The 26588-nt window shown below is 34.1% G+C and overlaps 2 protein-coding genes across 2 annotated transcripts in view; both read left to right on the top strand.

Annotated features, from left to right (window-relative positions):
• The window catches only part of DopEcR (G-protein coupled receptor DopEcR), a 374495-nt gene that overhangs the window by 296655 nt on the left and 51252 nt on the right, over positions 1–26588 (top strand). Inside the window, exons 3-4 of the mRNA XM_072542827.1 lie at positions 10186–10310; positions 16341–16657. Of these exons, the coding sequence (XP_072398928.1) occupies positions 16474–16657 (184 nt within the window). The 5' untranslated portion in view covers positions 10186–10310; positions 16341–16473. The remainder of the gene's footprint in view (positions 1–10185; positions 10311–16340; positions 16658–26588) is intronic.
• LOC140450444 (protein FAM200C-like) lies at positions 7536–8146 on the top strand. Its single transcript, XM_072544084.1, has 2 exons — positions 7536–7758; positions 7836–8146. The coding sequence occupies exons 1-2, from the start codon at positions 7536–7538 to the stop codon at positions 8144–8146; spliced, it is 534 nt and encodes a 177-aa protein (XP_072400185.1).

Consider the following 26588-nt stretch of genomic DNA (forward strand, 5'->3'; position numbering starts at 1 on the left):
AATGCCTAAGCGGGTCGACCTCTCGGACTTAAAACATTCGACAAAACCAGTTTTTTAATCTTTCACACTATTATTTATTTGTTCAAAAACTTGTTAAAATGAATAAAAAAGTTCTATCTTATATAAATTGTCTGATGGTTTTTCCTTTATTTACTACTATCACCTGTATGCACTAACTTTTAACACTTATTTTTGAAACTCTGTTGAATTTTCCAATTATTTGAAGTTTATTACGAAGCGAAAATCAACGGAACTACTGTTGTCACTTGCAGGACCGTCTCTCTCCATATATAAAGGTACGATTCCACCAAAATAGTGTGCAGCACATTTGTTCACAAACATTTTGTGCGAAACTCCAGCGTTGTATGTGCTCACTTATTTCGAATTTAGGTTCTGTCTCCACCGTCAAAGTTGTGTATAACTTTTGTAAACGGACAGTATAGCACACAGAAGTTGTACTAACTAACCTCAGTTCTCAATATGCACGGGTTGGAAAACGTAGTGTTTAGTGCTGCAGCTTGTATTTTAATATGTAGTCTGCTTTAAAAAAAAAACAAAGAAGAAAAGCGCGATGTTGGGTGAGACCTTTCCTACAGCGACGGAATAAAGAAACAAACAGATTTGTAAAAGAAATAAAAATAGATCCCTTGGGTGGATTTAAAAATTTCACTCGTTTATCGTGTGAAGATTTTGAGTTACATGTCAAGGCCGTTAGTCCTCTTATTGCAAAGCAAGACACCAACTACAGAAAATGCGTTCCTGTTTCAATAAGGCTTGCAATTACCCCAAGATATCTTGCTACTGGAGATTCTTTTGCAAATTTAATGTATTTATTGAAAGTTTCAAAAGAACTTATTGCACGGATTATACCTGAGACCTGTAAGGGGCAGATAAGCGTGTTGAAGAAAAACATTAAAGTAAGAAATTTAAACCATGTTTAGTTAATTTTTCACTGTTATGCTGATCGTTGTCTTGATCAGTATCGCGAACCTGAAAACTTGAAAGCGGTACCGGATCATGCGAATTCGACGTCTCTGAATAAAGTGACATTGGAGTCGTAGCATATTTTCCAGTACCAATTATAGCGTCATACAATAAATTATCAATGTCCCTTTGCACTAAAATCTTCATTCGCTCATCTTTAATTTTTCTTAATTTCGCTGTGAACTACAGGGAAAATGTCGTCGTCGTCTTGTTTTCTTGTTTCCATCTGCTTACTTACACATTGTTCGTAATGGACAAATCTTGGGCAATTCTCGGGTCTTCATTGACCGCACGACGTTTCATTGAGTTCTTCGGAGCCTTAAACTTTTCTACTGGCTTTCCAAGAGAACATTCTTGACTTTCATTTACTGTACTATGTTCTTCTTGTATTAACTGAAACAATAATAAGATTTTCTTTTTTAGATACCTAACACTTTAGAAGAATGGATGATGGTGGAGCGTCAATTCGACCAACTTTGAAATTTCCCTCACTGCATTGAAATGACTTTTTTAATTATAAAGGGAGTTTTAGCATTGTACTTTTAGCAGTGGTTAATGCAAATTATAAATTTACGTATGTAGATGTCGGTTGTAAAGGTATAATATCGAATGGTGGTGTTCTCAAAAATACTGGTTTCTATGTTAGTCTTTAGCAAGGAAAATTAAATTTACCTTAACCTACTGCGCTACCAGGCAGGAACAAACCAATTCCGTATGTTATTGTTGCAGATGATACTTTTGCATTAGATATGAATGTAATGAAACCATATCCCGGCCAACATAACAAAAGATCAAAAGAAAGAATATTTAATTACCGGTTGAGCAGAGCGAGACGTATTGTGGAAAATGTATTTGGAATTTTGTCCGCTGTATTTCGCGTACTAAGGAAATTCATACTGTTGGCTCCAGAAAAGGCACAATGAATAATACTAACATGTTGTTACTTGCGTAATTTTTTGATGACACAAAAGTCATCTGCACAACTTTACAATTCTCCTGGCAGTTTTGATAATGAGAACCAAATAACTTATAGCGCTATCGATGGAATTTGGCGGCACGATACACCCATGACAAACTTCCTACCTTTAAGAAATGTTGGAAAAAGACCATCTGGAGATGTCAAATATATAAGAGAAGAACTAGCACATTATTTTCAAACTGACATCGGAATGGTGCCATGGCAAGACACACTAGCATAAAAAGTATTCCCCTAAGTGTAATAAAGAGAGTAATAAAATAATAAAACTAACCTGTTCATTTATTTCGTCTTGTGAGTTCATGCTGGTGTTCGGTTCATCCCTTCCATGAAAGAAATTTAAATATGCATAAGCAAACCATTTTGACTTATATACATCTAAAATCTCAGAGCCTGAAGATTTGGAATCTGCAATTTTCTTCTTCTCTCTTCGGTATTGAGCCAAAATAATCTTCCATTTTCTTATTTACTCTTGAGTGGCGTCGTGTTTTTTATTTGTTTTTGTATTCATTGTGACTAGAATCCCATAGTAAAGGATAAGTTTCAATTGCTTCAATAAATTTTATAATTTTATCATTCGTCCAGTCCATAGTCATTTTCTTTCAAAAAGTGCGCGTACAAACAAAATGTTTTCTCTCTGAGTGCGGAAATAATACTGAGTTCGTGAACAACAAATTTGTACGCGTCAACGTGAGTCCACTGCTTCCATGTGTGTGCGCACAAAAGTAACAGATGTGCGCGAACATTTCTGAAATGTTTGCGCACAATTTGTTACTGTTTGCGTGAGTGGCTCGACGAGAATAAACATTTGTGCTATACGCTGTGCATACGGTGCCGCACAGTTCAGCACACCGGTGTAATCGTACCTTAAGGTGTACATATATTTATAATAAAAAACTATAAAGATATATTCTTATTAAGCAATATTTAATAATTCGTAGTAACTAAAAGTATTAGGTATAAAGTGAAATAATTTTTTAAACGTATTAATCAATATTGTTACTTGTTAAAAATTTTAAAACAAATAAATAGATAAAAGTATCTCCAAATTCACGATACACCCATGACAAACTTCCTACCTTTAAGAAATGTTGGAAAAAGACCATCTGGAGATGTCAAATATATAAGAGAAGAACTAGCACATTATTTTCAAACTGACATCGGAATGGTGCCATGGCAAGACACACTAGCATAAAAAGTATACCCCTAAGTGTAATAAAGAGAGTAATAAAATAATAAAACTCACCTGTTCATTTATTTCGTCTTGTGAGTTCATGCTGGTGTTCGGTTCATCCCTTCCATGAAAGAAAGTTAAATATGCATAAGCAAACCATTTTGGCTTATATACATCTAAAATCTCAGAGCCTGAAGATTTGTAATCTGCAATTTTCTTCTTCTCTCTTCGGTATTGAGCCAAAATAATCTTCCATTTTCTTATTTACTCTTGAGTGGCGTCGTGTTTTTTATTTCTGTTTTTGTATTCATTGTGACTGGAATCCCATAGTAAAGGATAAGTTTCAATTGCTTCAATAAATTTTATAATTTTATCATTCGTCCAGTCCATAGTCATTTTCTTTTAAAAAGTGAGCGTACAAACAAAAGGTTTTCTCTCTGAGAGCGGAAATAAAACTGAGTTCGTGAACAACAAATTTGTACGCGTCAACGTGAGTCAACTGCTTTCATGTGTGTGCGCACAAAAGTAACAGATGTGCGCGAACATTTCTGAAATGTTTGCGCACAATTTGTTATTGTTTGCGTGAGTGGGTCGACGAGAATAAACATTTGTGCCATACGCTGTGCATACAGTGCCGCACAGTTCAGCACAACGGTGTAATCGTACCTTAAGGTGTACAATTATTTATAATAAAAAACTATAAAGATATATTCTTATTAAGCAATATTTAATACTTTGTAGTAACTAAAGATACGTATTAATTATTATGTTTCTTGTTACAAATTTTAAAACAGATTAATAGATAAAAATCTCTCCAAATTCGAGTAATATGTATGTTTGATTCCTTTCATGTTAAATGCACTCCTATAGCAAAATCTCGTCGTCCATAATCCTGCCCTGTCCGTCACTCAACTTAATGCTTCAAAGCCATCATCCCAACATGAGTTAAAGAGCCCTGCCGGAGCAATTGCATATGAATATTTTATTTGCGCGACAAAATTCTGCTCATGATTTGCATTATTGACAGAATCTACGTGTACTCTTGTCTCCAGGGTCTCTCCAGACTCGAAACACTTCCGCCTTGAGAGGTGCTCATCTTTACAAACAAAATGCCACAATAACTTTTAGAGTATTGTATTTTTACTCTTCTCTGTTTGCGTCTCTTTCCCAACATCAATATTAGATTTGAGACTTGAGACGAGTGAAATTAAGAGTAATCATTTTGAGAAATTTGTTCTACGTAGAGGTATTAAAGCTGGTTTTAATCGTAACTTTCAGTGTTTAGAAAATAGTAACATTTTATGATACGAATTCAGATAAAAATTTTTAATAAAAAAAAGTGTTCTGTTATCCTTATGAACTCAGTTATATTTTGATTTTAACCACCCGTGTTAAACAGATGTGCCAGACCAGATTTTTAGAATTGTAACTACAGTTGTTCCTTGATAACCCAACAGCTATGGGACCAAAGGAATGACGAATTATCAAAAGTGTTCGAATTACCGAAAGTTATTATATATTTGCCATTGTTTTGCTAGCAGTAGCCTACAAGATTCTTAAATTTTATGAGTAAAATACTACCCAGATTAATGTGCAAATAAAACACCCATTTCGGCTAACTAAAACATGTTTATTAAAAGAAATATGGAAACTAATCAATTTAATGTACCTACATACTACGTACATTACTAATAATAATTAAATACCGGAACCGAGGTAGATTAATTATGGACGTATGTAAATACATAGTGTACTGTGTTCACACTTTGAAGAAATCTTTGATTGTCTTTTGCTTGTTCTTGTTTAGATCTCCTTTAACATCAAAATTTTTTCAAAAGGCATATGCTCCCTCTCCTCGCACCAACGCATCAAAGCGCTTGCAGCCAATATAGCATTATCACAGTAAACGGTGAAAGATTTTTCATCCGGTGCTTTCTGGGTCACGTGTTCATCAGATTCTATCATTTCTTTAATTATTTCTTCATCTGTTAAGTGACCATTGAGATTGTCATCTAAAATCCACTTTTGTAAAGCTTCTCTTGATTTTGATGAAGTAGTCATATCGTTGCAAACTTGAAGGGCAGCATCTAGTACAACTTGCACAGGTTGCTCCTTGGAGTCTTTGTTAACTTTTTTAGGAACGAGTGGATTATTGGGCCAAATATTCTTCCACGATTTAATCAGTGTAGTTGGCTTGACTTGTTTCCAGGCAAACACAGCGTTGATAATCACATCTTTGATGTTAAAGTTTTTCAAAATTGAAGTGATATCAACATTAGGTTGACTTACAATATCTACAAGGACTTGTTTCTTGTGATGTGCCTTGAGAGTTTTAACAACGTTTTGATCCATGGGCTAAATCAATGCAGTAGTATTTTTCGGTAGGTACATTGCCTCGATATATACATCGGCAGTTTCGATTTTTAATTCGTCTTTATCAGTATGTCCTGGAGCATTGTCTAACAGGAGGAGGGTTTTTACTGGCAGTTTCTTTTTTATTAGCTTATCTTTAACTCATGGAACAAAGCTGTTCTTGTTCAAAGAAAAACTTATTTTGTCACCCAGGCACGGCTTTGCCGGTTTTTTGGACTTACCAGTCCAAATACCTTCTGAAGTTTTCTACCAAAAACTTTTTTTTCGTCTAAAGTGACGAATGTGTTTATTGGAAGTTATATAAATATAAATAATTATATATCGTTACTTGGTTACTTTAAATATTTCTGTATTTTGTTTACACGGTACATTATCTGTTATTAATTTGTCTCGTTACTTTTGAATATTAGCCGAGCTCTTTCAGCAAATTTTGTTTAACCAAATGATCTTATCGCACACTCAACAGAAACGATGTTTAGTCTTAGGCAGATAAGATTTGTGGTATTTGGTTTTCTCATATGTAAATTATAATACGGAAAAAATTGAATTATTAAGTAGTTGTCCTTAACAGTAGGTATGCTAAACTTATTATATTTTTTATCAGCTAAGGTGACATATTTTTAAAAAGTTTCGATTACTGTCGGCGTCGCAACTTAAGAAGATTATTTTATGATTAGAGGGCGGCCATTCTTAAAATCTGAACAATTAATTTCAGAGCGAAGAAGTCGTCTGCTAGGAAAGAATGTACAAACTATTTTATTTTTACATTGTAATTATGACCTCTGACTACGTGTCAACTGTATTAAGTTTTCTTTTAATGAATATTTTAAATCACTATGTATGTTTATGGTATTGTTCGTAATTCGCATAAGTCCAATTTTTTATGTCCAAACGACACTCAGTGTTAACTACAAGACGCAATAGCCACAGGCTTAGGCTTGTTCTTGCTCAAATCTTGCACGGTCTGTCTTTGTCTTGGTAAAATCAGGCGGTCCTTGGTCTTGGTCTTGTGTATGTAATGTAATTTAAATAAAAATTTAGAAATGCTTCTATAGCATGGATGCACAGACCGCGGATCGCCGGCCGAATACTGGTGGCCCGCCGACAGCAAAAATAATACTCTTGTACATTCGAAAAATATTGAATTCTATTCCAGAATAAAACCAAAAAAAAATATGTTCGAAAAGTAATTTGAATCTCGCGCGCGGTATTTGAATCTAGTGCCCAAAAATGCTAAGTCAAGTAACATCGCTTGCTGCCTTTATATAAAGTTTAAAATAGTAGAGAAATCAAGAATGTTCTAGCGCGGTGCGAGCAAGCGAGATAGCAGTAGTCCCGAATTCCCGATTGCTCGCGTAGGAATACGAAGCTTCCACAGTCGTATGCACAGAGTACAGTTACACGTCGATTTACTATCGCTATAGTATAAAAAAGACTGTGTTTGTGGTTAAACTGTGCTATTGCAGTGTTAACCCGCCAAGTGCCGTGTATAATTGTGTTGTGAAATCGTAAGTAAAACTCTGTTATTAATAAGTGTTTCCCTACCTATTTAATCAAATTTAGCTTTAATGTTGGCCAAATATTAAAATAAAACAAAAAAATTACTATTTTTATCAGAATTTCTCCAATTGTAATAATTACGTCATTATTTCAGATATAAAATCTGTATAAAAATCTTAAAATTTCTTAGGAATAATATTCAATCAATTATTTTTGATAATTTAAAAAAGGATGGGTAATTTAAGTAGGTCCTGTAATTGTTTTCAGGTGCTATGTTAATCCTAGCCAGGATTAGAACGCAACATGGAGAAGCCAGGACCTAGTAAAAAACGTAAGGTTAAAGATGAAAATCGGCAGTTTCAAGAAATTTGGACTGAGAAATACTTTTTTGTATGGCCGCATAACAAAGTCGTTTGTTTAATTTGCAAGAATTCTGTTGCGATTGCAAAGGAATATAATGTAAAAAGGCACTATGAAACGCAGCATCCTTCTTTTACCAAGTTTACAGGCGAATGAAGAAAGCAAAAAATGTTGTCTTTAAAACGGGAGCTTATTGGTCAGCAAGCTATGTTTACAAAACCCATTCAAGATTCAGAAACAGCTGCAGAAGCTAGTTATGAAATTTCTCGAATGATAGCAAAGCGAAGTCGCCCCTTCAATGATGGCGATTTTGTAAAAGAATGCATAGAAATTGCCGCTAAGAAAATGTGTCCAGAAGCATCAAAAAAGTTTGAGAAAATTCAACTGAATTGTATGACTATCCAAAGACGAATAATATTGCCGAACAATTAATTGAAAAAACTAAGATCATTGAATTTTTTTCATTAGCACTCGACGAATCCACTGATATTAGTTCCACAGCTCAACTTCTCATATTCATACGAGGTGTTACTCAAGATTTTGAAGTCTTAGAAGAGGTATTAGGAATGTGTTCATTAAAAGGTCAAACCAAAGGAGTTGATATACTCAATGTTCTTTTGGATGAGTGTTCAAAAACTGATTTGGACTTATCAAAATTATCGGGAGTTGCGACTGACGGTGCTCCTTCGATGATTGGTGTCAATTCCGGGCTAGTTACTTTGCTGAAAAAGCATCTGCAAGAAAAAAACATAAACGCTGAAGATCTTATGCAGTTATAGTTTATTCGTCTTCCGGGTTTGGACCGTGTCATTTGTGAGTGACCCAAAAGTGGGTTCATCTCGACGTTTCGCTACAATTGTATGTAGCTTCTTCAGGAGAACAAAAAAAGGAAAAGAAACAAAAGACAGGAAGATGGGTAGTTAGCAACGGTAACTCAGTTACTCAACGCAACCAGAGGCGAATACTAACTACCAAGATGGGCATTTGGTCACAGTAACTCAACTACTTAACGCAGCCAGAGGTGAAAACCAAATGCCAGGACAGGGATTCACGTCCAACAGCTCAGAACACTAACGCGTCGAGAGGCGGGGAGTGAATCCTAGGATAGGAGTGAATCATAGGATTCACTCCCCGCCTCTCGACGCGTTAGTGTTCTGAGCTGTTGGACGTGAATCCCTGTCCTGGCATTTGGTTTTCACCTCTGGCTGCGTTAAGTAGTTGAGTTACTGTGACCAAATGCCCATCTTGGTAGTTAGTATTCGCCTCTGGTTGAGTTGAGTAACTGAGTTACCGTTGCTAACTACCCATCTTCCTGTCTTTTGTTTCTTTTCCTTTTTTTGTTCTCCTGAAGAAGCTACATACAATTGTAGCGAAACGTCGAGATGAACCCACTTTTGGGTCACTCACAAATGACACGGTCTAAACCCGGAAGACGAATAAACTATAATTCTGACTCTGGCCGTGGAAGCCTACGATTTCATCTTATGCAGTTTCACTGCATTATACACCAAGAAGCCCTCTGTTCTAAAAAAATTGAATTTCAAAATGTCATGAAAGTGGTAGTTTCGATTGTAAATTTCATAAAATCACGAGGACTCAATCACAGACAATTCGAAACACAGACATCGAAAGCGAATACGGAGATTTACTGTATTATAATTATAAGGTGGCTAAGTCGTGGATTGACACTGGAACGATTTCTAAATTTAATAGAAGAAATTGGAATATTTCTGGCGGAAAAGCAAAGGGATGTCCCGGAACTTAAAAATCCTGATTGGTTGTGTGATTTGGCTTTTTTAGTTGACATTACAAATCATTTGAATGTCTTGAACACACGGCTTCAAGGCAAAAATCAACTGATATCCCAGCTCTACGCTCATGTATCATCCTTTCAATGCAAGCTGACACTTTTCAGATCACAGTTGAATTCTGGAAATTACAATCATTTTCCGAATTATAAGAAAATGGTTGAAAAATTCAACAAAACTGCGATTAATTTCAGTTATGTAGAAAAGCTAGATATTTTGATTATTTTCAAGAAAGATTTTCGGAGTTTAAAAAAGTGAAACCTCTGTTGGACATATTCAGCAATCCTTTCACGATTTCAGTTGAAAATGCGCCAGAGTCAATGCAGTTAGAAATTATCGACATTCAAAACGACCAAGATTGACGCAACAAATTCAACGAAGGAGACTTGCTGAACTTTTACCGCTGCATTGATAAAAATATGTACGAAGAGTTGTTCATAAACGCTCTGAAATGTGCCAGCTTCTTTGATTCTACCTATATATTTGAACAAACTTTTTCAATACTAAATAATAATAAAACAAAAAATCGAAACCGCCTTGCAAATGAAAGTTTGGAAGCAGTTTTACGTGTTGCTACAAGTAAATTTGAGACAAATATAAAAAAGATTGTAAGCACTATGCAGTGCCACGCTTCAAATTAATAAATTATTTTTCAATTTTAATAAATTATTATCAATTCTTTATTGTCTTTAATTACCTATACTTCTGGCGGCCGGCCCGCCATCAGTTCATGATTTGCCCGAGTGGCTCCTAGTCTTAATAAGTCTGTGCATCCCTGTTCTATAGTATTCTTGTTATCTCTTAATTATCGAAAACAGTATAGAGATCCAAGTAGTTTTTACTATTTTTCTTCATATATCGTTTTTTAATAAACTATTTTTTACTTAATATGGACCTTTCTATAGTTATATCCATTTTATACATATTAAAATAACTGCATTCACCAAAAAAATATTATTAGATATTTAACACAATTTATCGGTAACCAATATATTTTCCTTTTGTTGCAGAATCTGATGTGCCACAAGACAATCTTCAAGCGTTATCATTGTAGAAGTTGATAGGAAATCATTGTCGTGTCTGTAGATACAAATATGGCACGAGGTTGGGAAGAACTATCCATGAAAATAGGAAAGTAAGTTCCAAATATTTAGCTGTAGGTTGACTAACCTTATATTTTGTTTATCATTTAATTTATTTTAAAAAATGGTTTAATTTTTATTAGCTATAGATGCTAGCTATAATTTTATGGAAAAAAATTGAGACGCTCTTCATGAAACAGTATAATTATATGATAACAAAATATAGCTCGAATGTAAACAAGAACCAGTGTTCGACATTTTTATCTTCTTCTTAATGCGTCTACTTTGTCATAAAGTTTGACGATTAATAGGGCTATGGGCTATTGTAGACTATTTCACTCATCTTAAAATTTTCACATAATCTGACCAATCACAAACCAAAGACAGCTTGTGTTATCGCGAAAACACCAACTGTCATTCAATTCTGATTGGTCTATCAGCTTCGTGTTTTCAACGACGTAACCATGGATACCGATCGCAAAGCAAAGTTTGACGTTTGCCAAAAAAATTATTGTAGCTGTATACGTCAAAATGAGTCGTTTCGGTGGTACTTCAAACGAAGTTATAAACCAAAACATTGAAGAAAATATACCGAGTAACACAAAAAAAACCTAAATCTTATATATGGAGACAATTTATTATGTACCTAATGTGTGGATCGCAACTACAAATTAGATGCAGAAAATAACAGCGAAAGACTAGCATTCATTCTAAAAGACTGGGCCTTCAACATGCGAAAAATTAATGGTAGTGATTACAAGGAGAGTGTTATTAAAACCATATGGAACACTACTGCAAAATCGGTACAAGAAAAATATTTCTGTGAGTATCAGAGACATATTGATCCCTTCAAAGATATAACCTTCAAGGAAGCGAGAGCGGCTCGTGATAGTAAGAGAAAATTGTTGAAAAATAATTATAACAAATTATTTATAGTTATAATAAATATTTCATGATTATGACTAATTGTGAATTATTCAAAAAATGGGTAGATTTGGGTTACCTAGATCAAATGTATTATTATTAAATTCCTTCCTCTCATTCTACTGAATTTTGGACCTATCACTTTGTTCATGAAATAGTCTAATAAAATACCACTCGTGATTTAATTTAGCTTATAAGTCTGTCTTTTATTTCTAAACTCAACTGAGTTTCTTAAAGAAAACACCACTCGTCCTACGGACTCGTCGTGTTTTCAAGCAACTCAGTTTCGTTTAGAAGTAAATCGACAGACTTATCGCGAAAATTGAATCACTAGTGGTATTACTATTGAAAACACTTAAGCTAAGTTTCGTCAATGTTCTACGGTCCAAACCAATATCTGAATGTTGTATGGTTTGCGTTCCACTTAGATCATTTTTAATTTATCTAATAAACTTATTCTGTGATTGGCGATATCTTGAAATCCTCTTTGTTCGTTCCTAAATTCCCTATAAATTTTTTCCAAACCTGCTTTTTGTTTATTTTTTTTTTGTTGCGGAGATTATTATTCCAGATATAAAAAACGTGGCCATGACATCATAATCGCATTACAGAAGCTTAAAAAGAAATATGGACACAGAGATTGCTTGCTCCCCATTTATTGGAATATTGGAATACTTTGCACCATATGCAAAAAAGGAGATATCTTTGAATGCTCTAACCACAGAGGAATTACCCTTCTAAATGCAGTGTATAAAATATTTACCACAGTACTATGTCATCGTATGGCACCATATGCAGAACGGATAGTAGGAAAATACCAGTCTGGTTTCTTCTTCTTCTTCATGTGCCTTGTCCGTTCCGAACGTTGGCAATCAACATGGCTATTCTGACTTTGTTTACGGCAGATCTGAATAGTTCAGCAGATGACAATCCGAACCATTGCCGCAAGTTTTGGAGCCACGAGTGTCTTCTCCTCCCTGGACACCTTCTGCTGTCTATTTTCCCTTGAACAAACAGTTGTAGTACTCTATATTTATTATGTCTCATAACGTGACCCAAGTATTTCAACTTTCTTTTTTTTATACTTATTCCTACCTCTCTCTCTTTACCTATCCGGCGTAGTACCTCTTCGTTGGTCACGTGCTCAGTCCAGGATATACGTAATATACGTCGGTAAGCCCACATTTCGAAGGCCTCTACTTTTTTCATCAATGTTGCGGTCATTGTCCACGCCTCCATTTTATATAACAAAACCGGGAATACATAACATTTCAGAAGTCGAATTTTAAGAAGTGGGGTGAGGCTTTTAGAGGTGAAAATTTGCTTCATGCTAGTGAACGATGCTCTTGCCTTTTCTACTCTTATACGTATTTCCTTCGCTTGATCCCAATTGGAGTTAACTGTTGTTCCCAAGTAGATGTACGAATCCACGTGTTCAATTCTTTCATTGTCTAATATCAGTTGCTGTGGTGGTTGTCAGGTTTTGCTTACTTAGTCTAGTTTCAGAGGTGGTAAATCGACAATTCATCAAATTGCAACGCTGAAACAAATTTTGGAAAAAACACTGGAATATGGCGTTGATACTTATCATATATTTATAGACTCTCAGTATCCCTGAGAGCGCTCCTTAACACTGAAAATAATACTATCGCAGAAATAAACCACAAAATTTGCACACCCAAGATGGACGTCTAAGGTGGATAGGGCATGTAATGCGGATGGAACAAAATGATCCAGATAGAAAAACGCTCCTTGATAGACCCATTGGTCAGAGAAGAAGAGGAAGACCCGGAACAAGGTTCCATGATAACAATGAAGACACGAGAAATATGGGAATACGTGCTTGGCGGAGAAAGGCTATGGATAGGGACGACTAAAGAAAAATTCTTGAGGAAGCTAGGACCCATGCAGGGCTGTAAAGTCAGAATTGATGATGATGATGATTATTGTTCCAGATATTAGTTTAAGCGTCTTTTTTTTTTTTCATGATCACGACGTTTAGTTTGATGTTTCTGATAATTTTTAATGTTTGTAGCACATATTACCCATCTGTAGCTAGAAAAGTCAGATAATGGAACCTTCTAACATCTTAGGTTTTCTGTAGAAGTATTCATTCCATTAGTCCATATGTTCCTGTTATTTTATAGCCACCATATTCGGCTCAGTGATGGCAGAGTCGATTCTCTTTCTAGAAACTTCTAGACATTCATTAGGATCAGTAAACATTGCTCATAATGTTGTTGCAGAGTAAATGTCGATAGCCTACACTTCCTCAGTGTATTTGAAACCCATGAATTTATTAGTCCCTATCAGAAACAAGCAAGATTCTAGAAAACCGAAATACTCTATAAATGGTATTGGAATTTTATCTATTCTGTAAAACCACCTTAAAAAAATAATAAGTGAAGGGTACATGGAAAAAAAGAAGGAATGTCAGAAATTTTAATTTTCTGTTTTAATAATTCATTTGAGAGGTTATATATTGTACTTTACTGTACATAAATAATACTGGTTAAAATTGAGTTGTGTCATGTGAGATAACACTAATAATAAAATACCTATTTTACTATGCCAAGTGATGAAGAAATAAGTGATATGAATGTAAGTAGTTCAGCAAATGTAAAGTTAAGTAAAAAAAGAAAATCATTTGGTCGCATAATTGATGTAAGTAAAAATCTTAGATTACAAAGTCATGTTCCAGGGTCTTCACTGTCACTGTAAAAGATTTCGATGTTTTTAAAATGTTCCTGAAGGCTGTAGGAACAGAATTTTGAAGCAATTTAATTTAATGTGTTCTGTTGATAAAAAAACTCATATTTATGTGGTTTAATTGCCACACAACAAATTCAAAACCGACGTTTACGTCAAATTGAAGAGATCGCTAAATTTAAAGATTCCGTATATAGTTATAGAGTAAGGTTTATAAATGATGAGAATACAATAAAAGAAGTTTAGGTTTACTTTAAAGCTTTTATGGCCATCCATTGTATAATCAAGAAAAAGATGAAGGTCCCTCAAAAATATTTAAAAAAATTTGGCATGTTTTCAAGAGATCAAAGAGAAAAGCATTCTTCAATACCTAGGAAATTCTCGTTATTAGTACGTTATTAGTAAACCTCATTAGTTCGTTTAAAGACAGAAAAGGCCATTACAACTTGGCAGAATCTTCCAAAATATACTTACCAGAGGAGCTAAATATTAATAAAATGCAAAAAATGTGTATTGAAAAATATCCAAATTAAAAGCGTCTTCCGAAACATTTTCATATTCATAATTTGTCATTTGGGTATCCCAGGAAAGTTACATGCAGTACATGTGATGAGTTCCAAGTAAAAATAAAAAAGCAAAGAGTTGAGAAGGGTAATATTATTTCAAGGGATAATGATGGTGAACTTAGTCTGGAGAATGAAATAAGGCGCTTAGAAAATGAAAATAAACTCCATAAATTAAAAGCAGACACATTCTGTAAGGGGAAACGAGAAGCTACAAAAAGAAGCAGGAAAAGCAGCAATGAAAAAGCAATTTGTTTTGACTTCCAGAAAAACCTACCAACACCTAAGATTTCTACAAATGACGTCTATTACTAACGCCATCTTTCTTTGTATAGTTTTAATATCCACACTTTATTAACCTGAGCCAACACATTTTATACTTGTCCTAGAACAGTAGGAAAAAAAGGTAGTGATGATGTGTGCTCAATGTTGCACGATTTCGTATACAATCATCTTGTCCGACGAACAAGAATTATACTGTTTTAAGATTTCTCCACAACCTAGTGCACAACGAAAAAAGATTTGATGAAATAAAAATATGTTTTCCTATAAGAGGCCATTTCTATCTTGTAACAGATAATAATATGGGCCTAATTAACCAAAAAACTAAAGTAGAGCAGCCAAATGAATGGATGGAGATTTTTCGTCAAGCCAGACTGAAACCTTCTCCTTTTAATATAATAGAGATGGATCAGCTGCTATTTAGTAAATGGTCAAACCACCTGAAAAAACTTATACCAAGAAGGGTCCCTTTAAAACTAGACCTCTCCGAGAAACCAAGGTTCTAAAATCGCACCCTTGTTTTATTTATTACCGAAAATCATAGAATGGTCTTTTTGAGTCTGCAGTAATCGCAAACCGCCGTCCAATATCAAAGCACTCTAACTTGCAAGACAATGAGTTTGAACTACTTATGAAGGTATAAAATAGTAATAAATTATTGTAGTAGTATTGGGAACTAAGTATTCTGTTTGTAGGTTAGATTCCTATTTCGAAGGCAAAGTTTGATGACGTTGTGCATCTGTCCAGATTTTGCACAAAGAATGAGTATTTCAAAGCACTACCACATGTTGAATGAAGACAAGTTGGATAATACGCAATTATTATATTATTATTATACGGACTAAGCAAAATTGTATTATCGTTTTATTTTTGTTGCTTTTCATTCTTCTTCTTCTTCAAGTGCCCTGTCCGTTACGAACGTTGGCTATCAACATGGCAATTCTGATCTTGTTTGCCGCGCTTCTGAATAATTCGACCGATGTGAGCCCGAACCACTTCCGCAGATTTTGGAGCCACGAGTGTCTTCTCCTGAATGGCCCTCGCTTACTGTCTACTTTCCCCTGGACAATCAATTGCAGGAGACGGTACTTATCGTGTCTCAATATATGGCCTAGATATTCAAGCTTTCTTTGTTTGATTGTGCTCACGATTCTTTCTCCTTTTCGATTCTTTGGAGTACCTCTATGTTGGTGACATGTTCGGTCCAGGATATACGAAGAATGCGTCGGTACACCCACATTTCGAATGCTTCTAGTTTTCTCGTGAGCGTCTCTGTCAGCGTCCAGGCCTCCATACCATGCTTTTCATTCCCCCTTGTTAATCAGCGAAAGTGTATTTCTGTGTAAGAAATACAATGTGATGTTCTACCGCTATCCAAATTACATAAAAATTTTTAAACCACAGTGTAAACATACCAAAAAAATTACCATATATAACAAAATGTTAGTTATAATGAAATATAAGTCTTATAACTTTGAAAATGCTCTCCTGAAAAATTAAACAAAAGTGACATTCCTCCTTTTTCCCCTGTACCCTTCAAGTGTATCAACCATAACCACATGAAATGTATTAGTCTTTTTATTCAAATATCCAATCTTGTTTTAGAGTTATTCCCCGTCCTACACCATCGACGATCCTAAGGGTATTGAAAAACGTCACGTCATCTACGAGGTCGCACCAACCCATGCATAGTAACTTGTGGAAGTTGTCGTTACACCGTTAGCATTTCCCGTCCCGGATGTCCCACCACGGGATGTTACGCAGGGACACCTCTACTATGCTTATCTACAGCCTTTCCAATGAAGATGCGGAGATAGTGTTCACTCTGAGGTCGCTAGCTCAAGCCAGTATTATTTTTGTTATGGCGCTGGCGATAATAATTACCAACGTCCTCATTATTGCTACTTTACTCAATTTCAGAGGTAAGTCAATGTATTTTATTCACATTTTTGTATTAACAACTGCAAAAGACCAATATGTTTTGTATACCCTTATAACACATGGATTAATTAAAAAAAGTAAATACTTTAAAAGTGTGTAAAATTTGATTGAACTTAAGTTACTATTTAAATATGTAAATATTTAACACACGTCAAATTTTTAGAAATACCACAACAAAAAATGAATCCTATTGTTCAAAAAGTGAAACAAATTTTTTCCTCCAAAATTTAACAACTTTAAAAGTTTTTCAAAAAGTCATTAAAAAGATTCCACAAGCAACACATTAAAACTTTTGGTTATGGTACGGGTGCAAGCACCCATCAATTTGGATAGAGTTGAGGCGAGAGGCTCAATCCTATGCTGGATTTAATTTCATGTATAGTGCCTCTGTATATTTGCTTATACGTATTTCATCCTAAAAGGTATCTTCGGAGCGGCTATTTACAGATGCTATGGACGTGAAAACAATCTTTTCTGTCAAAAACGAAGCAAGAATAAAATGGCTTTAGTATGGATGCAATAGACATCTGATAATAAATCACGAAACTAAAATTTCGAAGATTTAATTGACGACACCAAAATCCAGATTTTTGTTTTAATCGGCGCCTTCTAAGAATTGCAAGGCAAACAGACGTTAATAAAGATGTAAAGAATTGTGGAGTGCAATTTTAGATTCCCCATTTCTCTCTTTACATCTGTATTAACGTCGATTTGCCTTGCAATTCTTAGAAGGCGCAGATTAAAGCAAAAATCTGGATTTTGGTTTCGTCAATTAGAAATCTTCGAAATTCTAGTTTCGTGATTTACTTTGATTTAATTTATTAATTTTATCTTTTGCTAAACATAGATTTATTTTATTGCAAGTCAAATGGGATAATCATAATCTTCATCATGTAGCGCTACAATCCTGGCTGGGTCTTGGCTGACTTTATAGCTTTTTTCCAAAAGGCTCGGTCTTTCATCAATATATTATCTAATGGATTTAAAACGTTCAAATCTTTGGAAGTTATAGGTGATGTTTTGTCCAATGCTTTTCCTTTGCTTCATTAAATTTATGCACATAAATTATTTGGTTTTCGTTTCATAGATTTTAGGTCCAGTTTTTCTGTTGCTCCCTCGGCCTTATTAAAAATGTTGGTTATTCTCACTGGCTTTCCTAATACGAAATTAAAAAGTAAGCAGTTATAGAACGTCACCTTGCTTCAGTCCATTGTTTATTTCAAAACTTGGATAGCTTATTATTCACACGCGTACTTTATATACTTCAACCTCAATACAAACTTTGGTTATCTAAATGAGATTCTTGAGTGTTGAGAGCTTCGCCATCGCATTTCATACTTAATTTATCTCCACATTATCATGTACCTGCCTGTCTATAAAAAAGTAATGTATCGATCTGTTAAATGCCAAGACTTTCTCTAAAAGCTGTCTCAGTATAAAAATTTGATCGATTGTGGATCTGTTTGCCATGAAACCAGCCTGATATTCTCCTAAAATATTCCCAGCATAAGGGAATAAGGTGCTAAGAAGGATATTTGAGAGGATTTTGTATTCAATGCTCTGTTAATATTCATGATATTCCTCTGTAGTTAACATATTTCGTTTTGTCTCCTTTTTTGTGGATGGGTACTATGAAGTTTTCCTTCCATCTTCTTATTTATAAAATGACATTAACCATTATAACAAGAAACAAGGAGATCTTAGACAATGAAATCACTCAAGATTCGATTCTTAGTCTAACTCTCTTTTCAATCGTTTTCAATCGTATTATGGATGTAATTAAAGCTAGTATTTACTCAGATGACATTATTGTTTATACTAAATCAAATAACGTAATAAAAGCAACAAAAATGTTTCTTAAATCGGCTTCAGAATTTGACGATGAAAACGGGATTTGTTTTTTTCTTCTGAAAAAACATGATACATTATTTTTAATAAAAATAAAACCCACCTTACTACTAATTTAACATTAAATAATTTACTTTTAGATCAGTCAAAACGAATAAACTTTCGAGAGAACTTTAAATTGGAATTCACATATCAATAAACTACAGCATTCGTGCCAAAAGAGATTGAATATACTCAAAATATACCAAATTAGTCTTTACAAATCACTCATTAAAAGTAAAATCGATTATGGTTTTATTTGTTATGTTACTGCTTGCAAAATCACTTTAAAAAAAAACTAAACATTATTCAAGCTTTGAGATTAGCACTGGTTGCTTTTAAAACTAACCCGGATAATAGTATGCAAATTCTAACTGGAGAACCCCTACATATACAACGATAGCAACTATCCCTGAACTGTATTACCAAGCTATCATCCCAGAAACAACATCCTGTATTCTTCCACATCTGTAACCCTGGTCTTCCTCTTAACAAAATGATTAAAAACTCTACAACCTTTATAGAAAGAATAAAGCTCACAACTTTCTGTAGAAATCAACTCACTGTACATTATACTTACAGGCGAGGCCCCAGCTATTTTGGAAGCCTTAGTCTTCTTCAAAAAGAATAGAACGATGAAACGCATTATCATAGCAGACTCATTAAATGCATTACTTGTATTGAAACAAATATATAAAAAATCCTATTTTATAAACAAGCAAATACGAAATAGAAACATTCCGATCATTAGGAAAGGAAACGGCATTTATTTGGGTACCGTCACATACAAGTATCTACTGAAATAAAAACGCAGACCAACTGGCAAACAAATGTCGAATGTCCAATGAACATCACCGATCTAAGAACCTGTACATGCTGTCTTGTATAATACTTCAGACAGAAGAAACTCTATTATTTTTAACCGTCTAAGAATTGGCCATACTGCCTTTACACACAAATCATCATCATCATTGGTGCTACAGCCCTATAAAAGATCCTCGACCTTCCCAAGTCTATTACGCCAGTCAGTTCTATCCATTGCCAACTATTGCCAGTTTGCTGCGCCTATTTGTCTACCATCCTCATCTACACCATCCCTCCATCTGAGTTTTGGTCTACCCCTATTTCTACTTCCCACAGGTTGTGACATAAGGATTCTTCTAGGAGGGTTGTTCTGCTGTGATCTTGCCAGATGTCCTGCCCATCTTAGTCTTCCTATTTTTATAAAGGATACTACATCTTTACCACCAAATATATGTTTATATCTGTGATATATCTCGTAGTTGTACCTCCTTCTCCAAACAACATTTTCACAGATGCCACCGAATATTCTTCTCAGGATCCTTCGTTCAAATATAAGCAGGAGATTTTCATCTGCCTTGGAAATGGTCCATGTCTCCGACCCATATGTCAACACTGGTTGTATAAGGGTTTTGTATATGGTTATTTTTGTTTTTTGGCTTAAGTTTCTGCTTCTCATATGTCTACTCAGTCCAAAATAGCATTTGTTTGCTAGGATTATTCTTCGCTTGATTTCTTCCGTCATGACGTTCTCCTTGGTGATCAAGGAGCCTAAGTATGTGAATTTGTCCACCACTTCAAAGGTAGAATTATCAACCGTGAATTGGTGGCCGATGTTTCTGGCTCTATTGTTGGGTGTTGATGCCATTATCTTAGTTTTATTTTCATTTACTTGCAGACCCATATTTTTTGCGGCGTTTGACAAGGTGGTATTTACACACAAATACTTAACAACAAAAGAACCGCTAACAATTTGCTCCATCTGCTCTGATCCATTGACCGTTAAACATATCCTGCTTGATTGTCCTCAATTCATAGAAAAAAGATGACCCCACGGAATTACAAACGATTATCTCAAAACAGTTCTCGCCAAAAAAATCTCAATAGGGTTAACCTATTACAAGACATTAAGTTATACAATTCTATTTAATGCAATATTTCTTGTGTTTGTTACATCCATTAATAACACCGCGCGGTTGATGTGATTTTGTGTTTAAGTTAAATAAAGAAACAAGGAAAAGTAATCACCAATATTATTTTTATCAAGAAATATTTTTACTTTCATAAAAAGGTATTTGTATGTAACGGTCTGTGTTTGTTAGGTTTTTTTTTGTAATATTGCAGACATTTTGTTATTTATTATACCAATTTTCTTGTAGAACTTTTTTACACAAAAACATGATCTCGCGTGTTATAAAATTCGACATAACATTTAATGACATTCACAAAATATATTAGGACACGCGAATACTATTTCCAAGCTCGCCGTTTTAAATACCTTATCAAACGATATGAACGTGAGTATGCCTTTAGGTTATGAGATTTGTTTTGACAAACACGATACAGAACAAATTCTGAGATTAACGAAATTGATATAAGGGTGAAGGCTACAATTTGGTAGCAAATTACAGTTTAAGTCTAAAATAAAGAAATATTATGAATACACTACTTAAAGTGTCTTAAAATACAAATACATATATATATATATATATATATATATATATATATATATATATATATATATATATATATATAAATAAATAGAATGCTGAAAAAGCGATAAACGCTTGTCATCAACGCTGATCAAATAGAATACAAAACTCAAATATTTGGGTGTGCAGCGGAAGATAGGACAAAGAAGTGCTCTTTTTAGTAAACCAAGCTTTCGCAAATTTTTATTTGCATCATCAGGGTGCTACAATAAACAAAATTAGTACAAAATACAGAAAAAGAATTATTTTGCATCTTACACTAATTGAGGTTAGTTGTCGTGATGTTTATCAAATGAAATGAGCAACTCATTTGACCCCTACAAATGATGGCGAAAACTATCCAAAATTGTTTTTAAAAAAAGGTTCTTTAACAAATACATATTTAAAAATACTTTAAAACACATATACATGAACACTTAAATAAAATTATGTTAAAATAATTACAGAACATGTCATAAAATAAAATTTAGGTTATAAACATTCTTATCAGAAACAAAAGAATTGGTTGTGAATTCGTTACTGCCAACTTAAAACGATAGAACGTTAGATCTTAATGATAACAATGTAAAGGTAATAGTATACCTGATAGACGCTGAACTTCTTGAAACAGAAAAGGTAAAAAGACTTATCTTAGAAGAAGTAGGAGAGGTATTCTATATCTCATATATAATGAAACTTATATTGTTGATGATGAATTGTCTGTATTAGTAGATTCGTGTTTATCCAAAGTTAACAATAATGAATATAAGTTGCTTAAATTATTGGTATCTGTCTTTTTGTTAATAGTTTCTTTTTCTTGAAAAATGAAAGCCATCTCGAGAAACAATCTTTTTAAATAATTGCTCTCCGTGGATAGGAGTGATTCCCACTCACTGACTAACAATATTCCTAATATATCTTTTGTATCACTACCATTTATTAAGGACGTCTCTCCCAAATTGACCAGAATTTTTGCTCAATACCTACCAAATGTAAAAATTGCTTATAAAAGCACTCTAGTTGTGGGATCTTTGTACAAGTCATTGAAAGATAACGTACCAAACTTAGATAAAAGTAATGTTGTCTACAAACTTAATTGTTTGGGCTGTGAAGGTTCTTATATAGGTCACACCTCCCAAAAAGTTTCTAGCCGCTTGACTCTTCACAAGAGTGACATTAGGTTACACCCTGATAGATGTTCTCTAGCCACACATGCTAACACAACAGGGCACTCTTTCGATTTTCCAAATGTAAAAATCCTATCCACGGAGAGCAATTATTTAAAAAGATTGTTTCTCGAGATGGCTTTCATTTTTCAAGAAAAAGAAACTATTAACAAAAAGACAGATACCAATAATTTAAGCAACTTATATTCATTATTGTTAACTTTGGATAAACACGAATCTACTAATACAGACAATTCATCATCAACAATATAAGTTTCATTATATATGAGATATAGAATACCTCTCCTACTTCTTCTAAGATAAGTCTTTTTACCTTTTCTGTTTCAAGAAGTTCAGCGTCTATCGGGTATACTATTACATTTACATTGTTATCATTAAGATCTAACGTTTTATCGTTTTAAGTTGGCAGTAACGAATTCACAACCAATTCTTCTGTTTCTGATAAGAATTTTTATAACCTAAATTTTATTTTATGACATGTTCTGTAATTATTTTAACATAATTTTATTTAAGTGTTCATGTATATGTGTTTTAAAGTGTTTTTAAATATGTATTTGTTAAAGAACCTTTTTTTAAAAACAATTTTGGATAGTTTTCGCCATCATTTGTAGGGGTCAAATGAGTTGCTCATTTCATTTGATAAACATCACGACAACTAACCTCAATTAGTGTAAGATGCAAAATAATTCTTTTTCTGTATTTTGTACTTATTTTGTTTATTGTAGCACCCTGATGATGCAAATAAAGATTTGCGAAAGCTTGGTTTACTAAAAAGAGTACTTCTTTGTCCTATCTTCCGCAGCACACCCAAATATTTGAGTTTTGTATATATATAAATATATATATATATATATATATATATATATATATATATAAAGGAAAAGACAGTTAAGATTTGATTTCACGTATAGTGTGTCTGTGTATCCGCTTATACGTATTTCGGCCTAATAGGCCTCTTCAGAACGACTTTCACAGTCGATCTGAACGTGAAAATAAATCTATAAATCTATTTTTCTTCTGTTTAGTTTGTCAAACGCCTGTTTGTCAAAGTCTAGGAAAAGTGTACATGTTTCTCCATCTCGTCGTACTCCTATGTTTTCTCTATTATTTGTTTTAGCATATGTTCAGCTTCTATCGTGGATCTTCCATTTCTAAAACCGTACTGGTAATCTCCTAAGTTTTGTTTTGTATATATTGTTAGTCTCTCCCTAATTATACCAGTCATTACTTTATATGTTACATTCAGTAAATTAATTGCTCGGTAGTTTTTGCGTATTCTATGGTCTCCTTGTTTTAGGATTGTCACTATAATTCCCTTCTTCCAATATTCGGGCATTATTTCTTTGCTTTATATATTCTGTATTAGTTCATAAATTTCTCTGTATAGTGCCTCCCCACCCTATTTTATAAGTTCTGCACATATTCCGTCTTTTCCTGCTGTTTTCCCGTTTTTAAGTTTGCATATTTTCTCTTTCACTTCTGTATAGGTTAATTCTTTTTCTTCATTTTTTTCCATGTTCGTTATTGTTTCTCTTTCATCTTCTCTATCCGCTTCTTGATATATTTCTTCGAAATACTTCTGCAATTTTTCTGCTATAGCTGTATTAACAGTCCATTTTTGATTACCTAGTTTTAAGTATTGGTACAATGGTTTTGAGTTGTGTCTTTTATTTTCTGTTTTTATCTCGTTCATAATTTCTTCTTCTTTTTTCGGTTAAAATAAACTCTTTGTCTTTTGCCTTTGATCTTTGTATTTTTCTCGTTCTCTTCCTTTGCTTGTGCTTAACCATTTCAATCTTGTTTTATTCTTTTCTTCCACTGCTAACTTGCACTCATCGTCAACCAATTATTTCTGCATTTATTTTGCATTTTGCCAACCACTTTTTCTGCAGCATTGTTTATGCATTGTTGGATTTTTTTCCACTGTTCCTCCATTTATTTAGTATCTCAATGTATCTACGTCCCATTTTATCTGTGCTTTTCGCCTTTTATTCTTCGTTGTTTTTATGACTAGCATATGGTCCGAATCGATGTTGGCCCTTTGTGAGATCTAAGGTCATTTATCGATTGTTTGTGTGCCTTTTTAATCAGTACTTGGTCCATTTGGTTTCCCTTCAGGCGTCCTGGTCTCATCCATGTTATTTTGTGTAAGTCTTTGTATTTATATCTCGTGCTACTTCTGTTTATGTTTAATGCCGCTGCTAAATTACATAGTCTTTCTCCAATATTGTTTGTTGTGTCATGTATTTTGTTTTCACCTGCAACCTCTCTGAAGCAATTTTCTTTGCTTATTTAGACATTTAAATCTCCTATAAGGATTAATATATCTTCTCCCGGGAATTTCTCGGCGTTTTCGTCTAGTGTTTCATAGAACTGCTATTTTGGCAAGTCATCACTGTTTTTTGTGGGTGCATAGACATTTATTATGTATAACATGTTCGGTTTGCTGTTTACTCTCCATCCATCTAATGGCGCTACAGCCCAAATCGGGCCTTGGCCTCCTTCAACAGGCGTCTCCAACCATCTCTATTTACCGCTGTTCTTTTCCATGAACGCGTTCCCAGGCAGTTCCTGGCATCCTCATCGACTTCATCTTTCCATCTCTTTTTAGGTCTTCCAACAGGTCTTTTTCCCTGCATTCTTGCATTTAATAATTTTCTGGGGATTCTATTCTCATGCATGCGGACCACGTGCCCTGCCCATCGTAATCTCTGCAGTTTAGTATGTTGTGCTAGAGTTGGTTCGCTATACTGCTCGTATATTTCTCTATTATACCTAATTCGCCAGTTGTTGTTTTCACTTATTGGGCCCAGGATCCTACGTAATATTTTTCTTTCAAACACATCTAATGCATTGGCAGATTTCTGTGTCACCACCCATGTTTCGCAACCATAACTTACTATGGGCCTGATTATTGTTTTATAGACCCGGAGTTTTGTTTTCCTGTGTACGTCTCGCTATTTGAATATGTGGCCCATCGCGAAATAGGCTTTATTTGCCAGCACAAACCTTCTATTTATTTCCGGTTCTTCTTCATTGCTTGCGACCAGATCCATTCCTAGGTATGTGAATCTATTTACATGTTTACATTTACATGTTGCTGTTTACTCTAATGTATGATATTCTTTTACTTATGAGTTTAAACTCCATAACTTTTCGTCTCATTCCTCCTATCACTATAAAAGCCGTTCCACCATATCCCTATTTTTCTTCGCCTGCAGACCATACTGTATAATTTTCTTTTTCGATTTTTCCATGTTCCTCCCATCTAGTTTCCTAAATTCCTGCAATATCTATCTTGTATTGTTTTAACTCTCTCGCTAGTTCTTCCATGTTTCCTGTTTACACCAGCGTCCTCACGTTCCATGTTCCAATGTTTTTTGTTATTCCCTTAATTCTCTTTTTTTTGTATTTTTTATTATTACTCTGAATACACCTTGACTCAATTTCCTCTTCGTTTGCATTAACTGTTTTCTCTTCATCCATCTATTCTCCTATTTCTAGTATATTGTAGTAATATCAATATCTGTGAGTTTATTTTATTTTGCATTCCATTTCAGAACCTTGTCATTTGTTTCTAATTTCTGGTATATGATTTTTACTTTTGCTCCTTTCCTTCTTTCTTGTTTTATTGTCTCTTATTTCTTTTTTTATCTTTGCTTTCGTGAACGTTAGCACTGCATTTATATATATTTCTCTACCGTCTGTTGTGTATCTGAGTTTACCTTTTTCTTGCAGTATTTTCTAATACAAATACGTAAATATGTGAAAAAAAACAAGTTTTTACAGATTCCCTTTACATCCCGGAAAATAAGCAGCTGAACTGAGACTTGCATATAATATAGATCTTTTGTTTCAGATACAATGTTGTATTAATGTTCCTGTATTTTTATCTTTCCATACTTTTTCAATGCTTCTTCTTCTAAATGTGCCTATCTTCTAGATATGTTGGCGACCACATTGACTCATCTTATTCTATTCACAACAGCTCGACATAGATCAGTTGGCATTAGACCAGTCCACTTCCTAAGATTAGCCAGCCAGGATATACGCCTACGTCCAGGGCCTCTCTTATCTTCAATCTTGCCTTGTAAACTGTAAAAGTCGATATTTATTATTACGCATAATGTGATATTTTTAGAGTATATATTAAATAATGCCTGTCTAACTCCTTTTTCAACTATTAAGATCTCGGACAGTTTATTTTCTAATCACACTGTTGCTTTTTGTTGGAGATATAAGTTTGAGATCAGTCTTATATCCTTACCATCGAGTCCTGATGTTTTTAGGATATCGATTAGTTTCCCATGTGGGAAAACATTATCAAATGCCTTCTCTAAATCAAT

This window comes from Diabrotica undecimpunctata, chromosome 9, assembly GCF_040954645.1.
Source record: "Diabrotica undecimpunctata isolate CICGRU chromosome 9, icDiaUnde3, whole genome shotgun sequence".
NCBI lineage: Eukaryota > Metazoa > Arthropoda > Insecta > Coleoptera > Chrysomelidae > Diabrotica > Diabrotica undecimpunctata.

Excerpts from the sequence above, each read along its gene's own strand:
- LOC140450444 (XM_072544084.1), top strand. The coding sequence starts at position 7,536 with ATGTTGTCTTTAAAACGGGAGCTTATTGGTCAGCAAGCTATGTTTACA. Across the intron at positions 7,759-7,835 it reads TGAGAAAATTCAACTGAATT|CACTCGACGAATCCACTGAT; the intron begins GTATGACTATCC and ends TTTTTTCATTAG.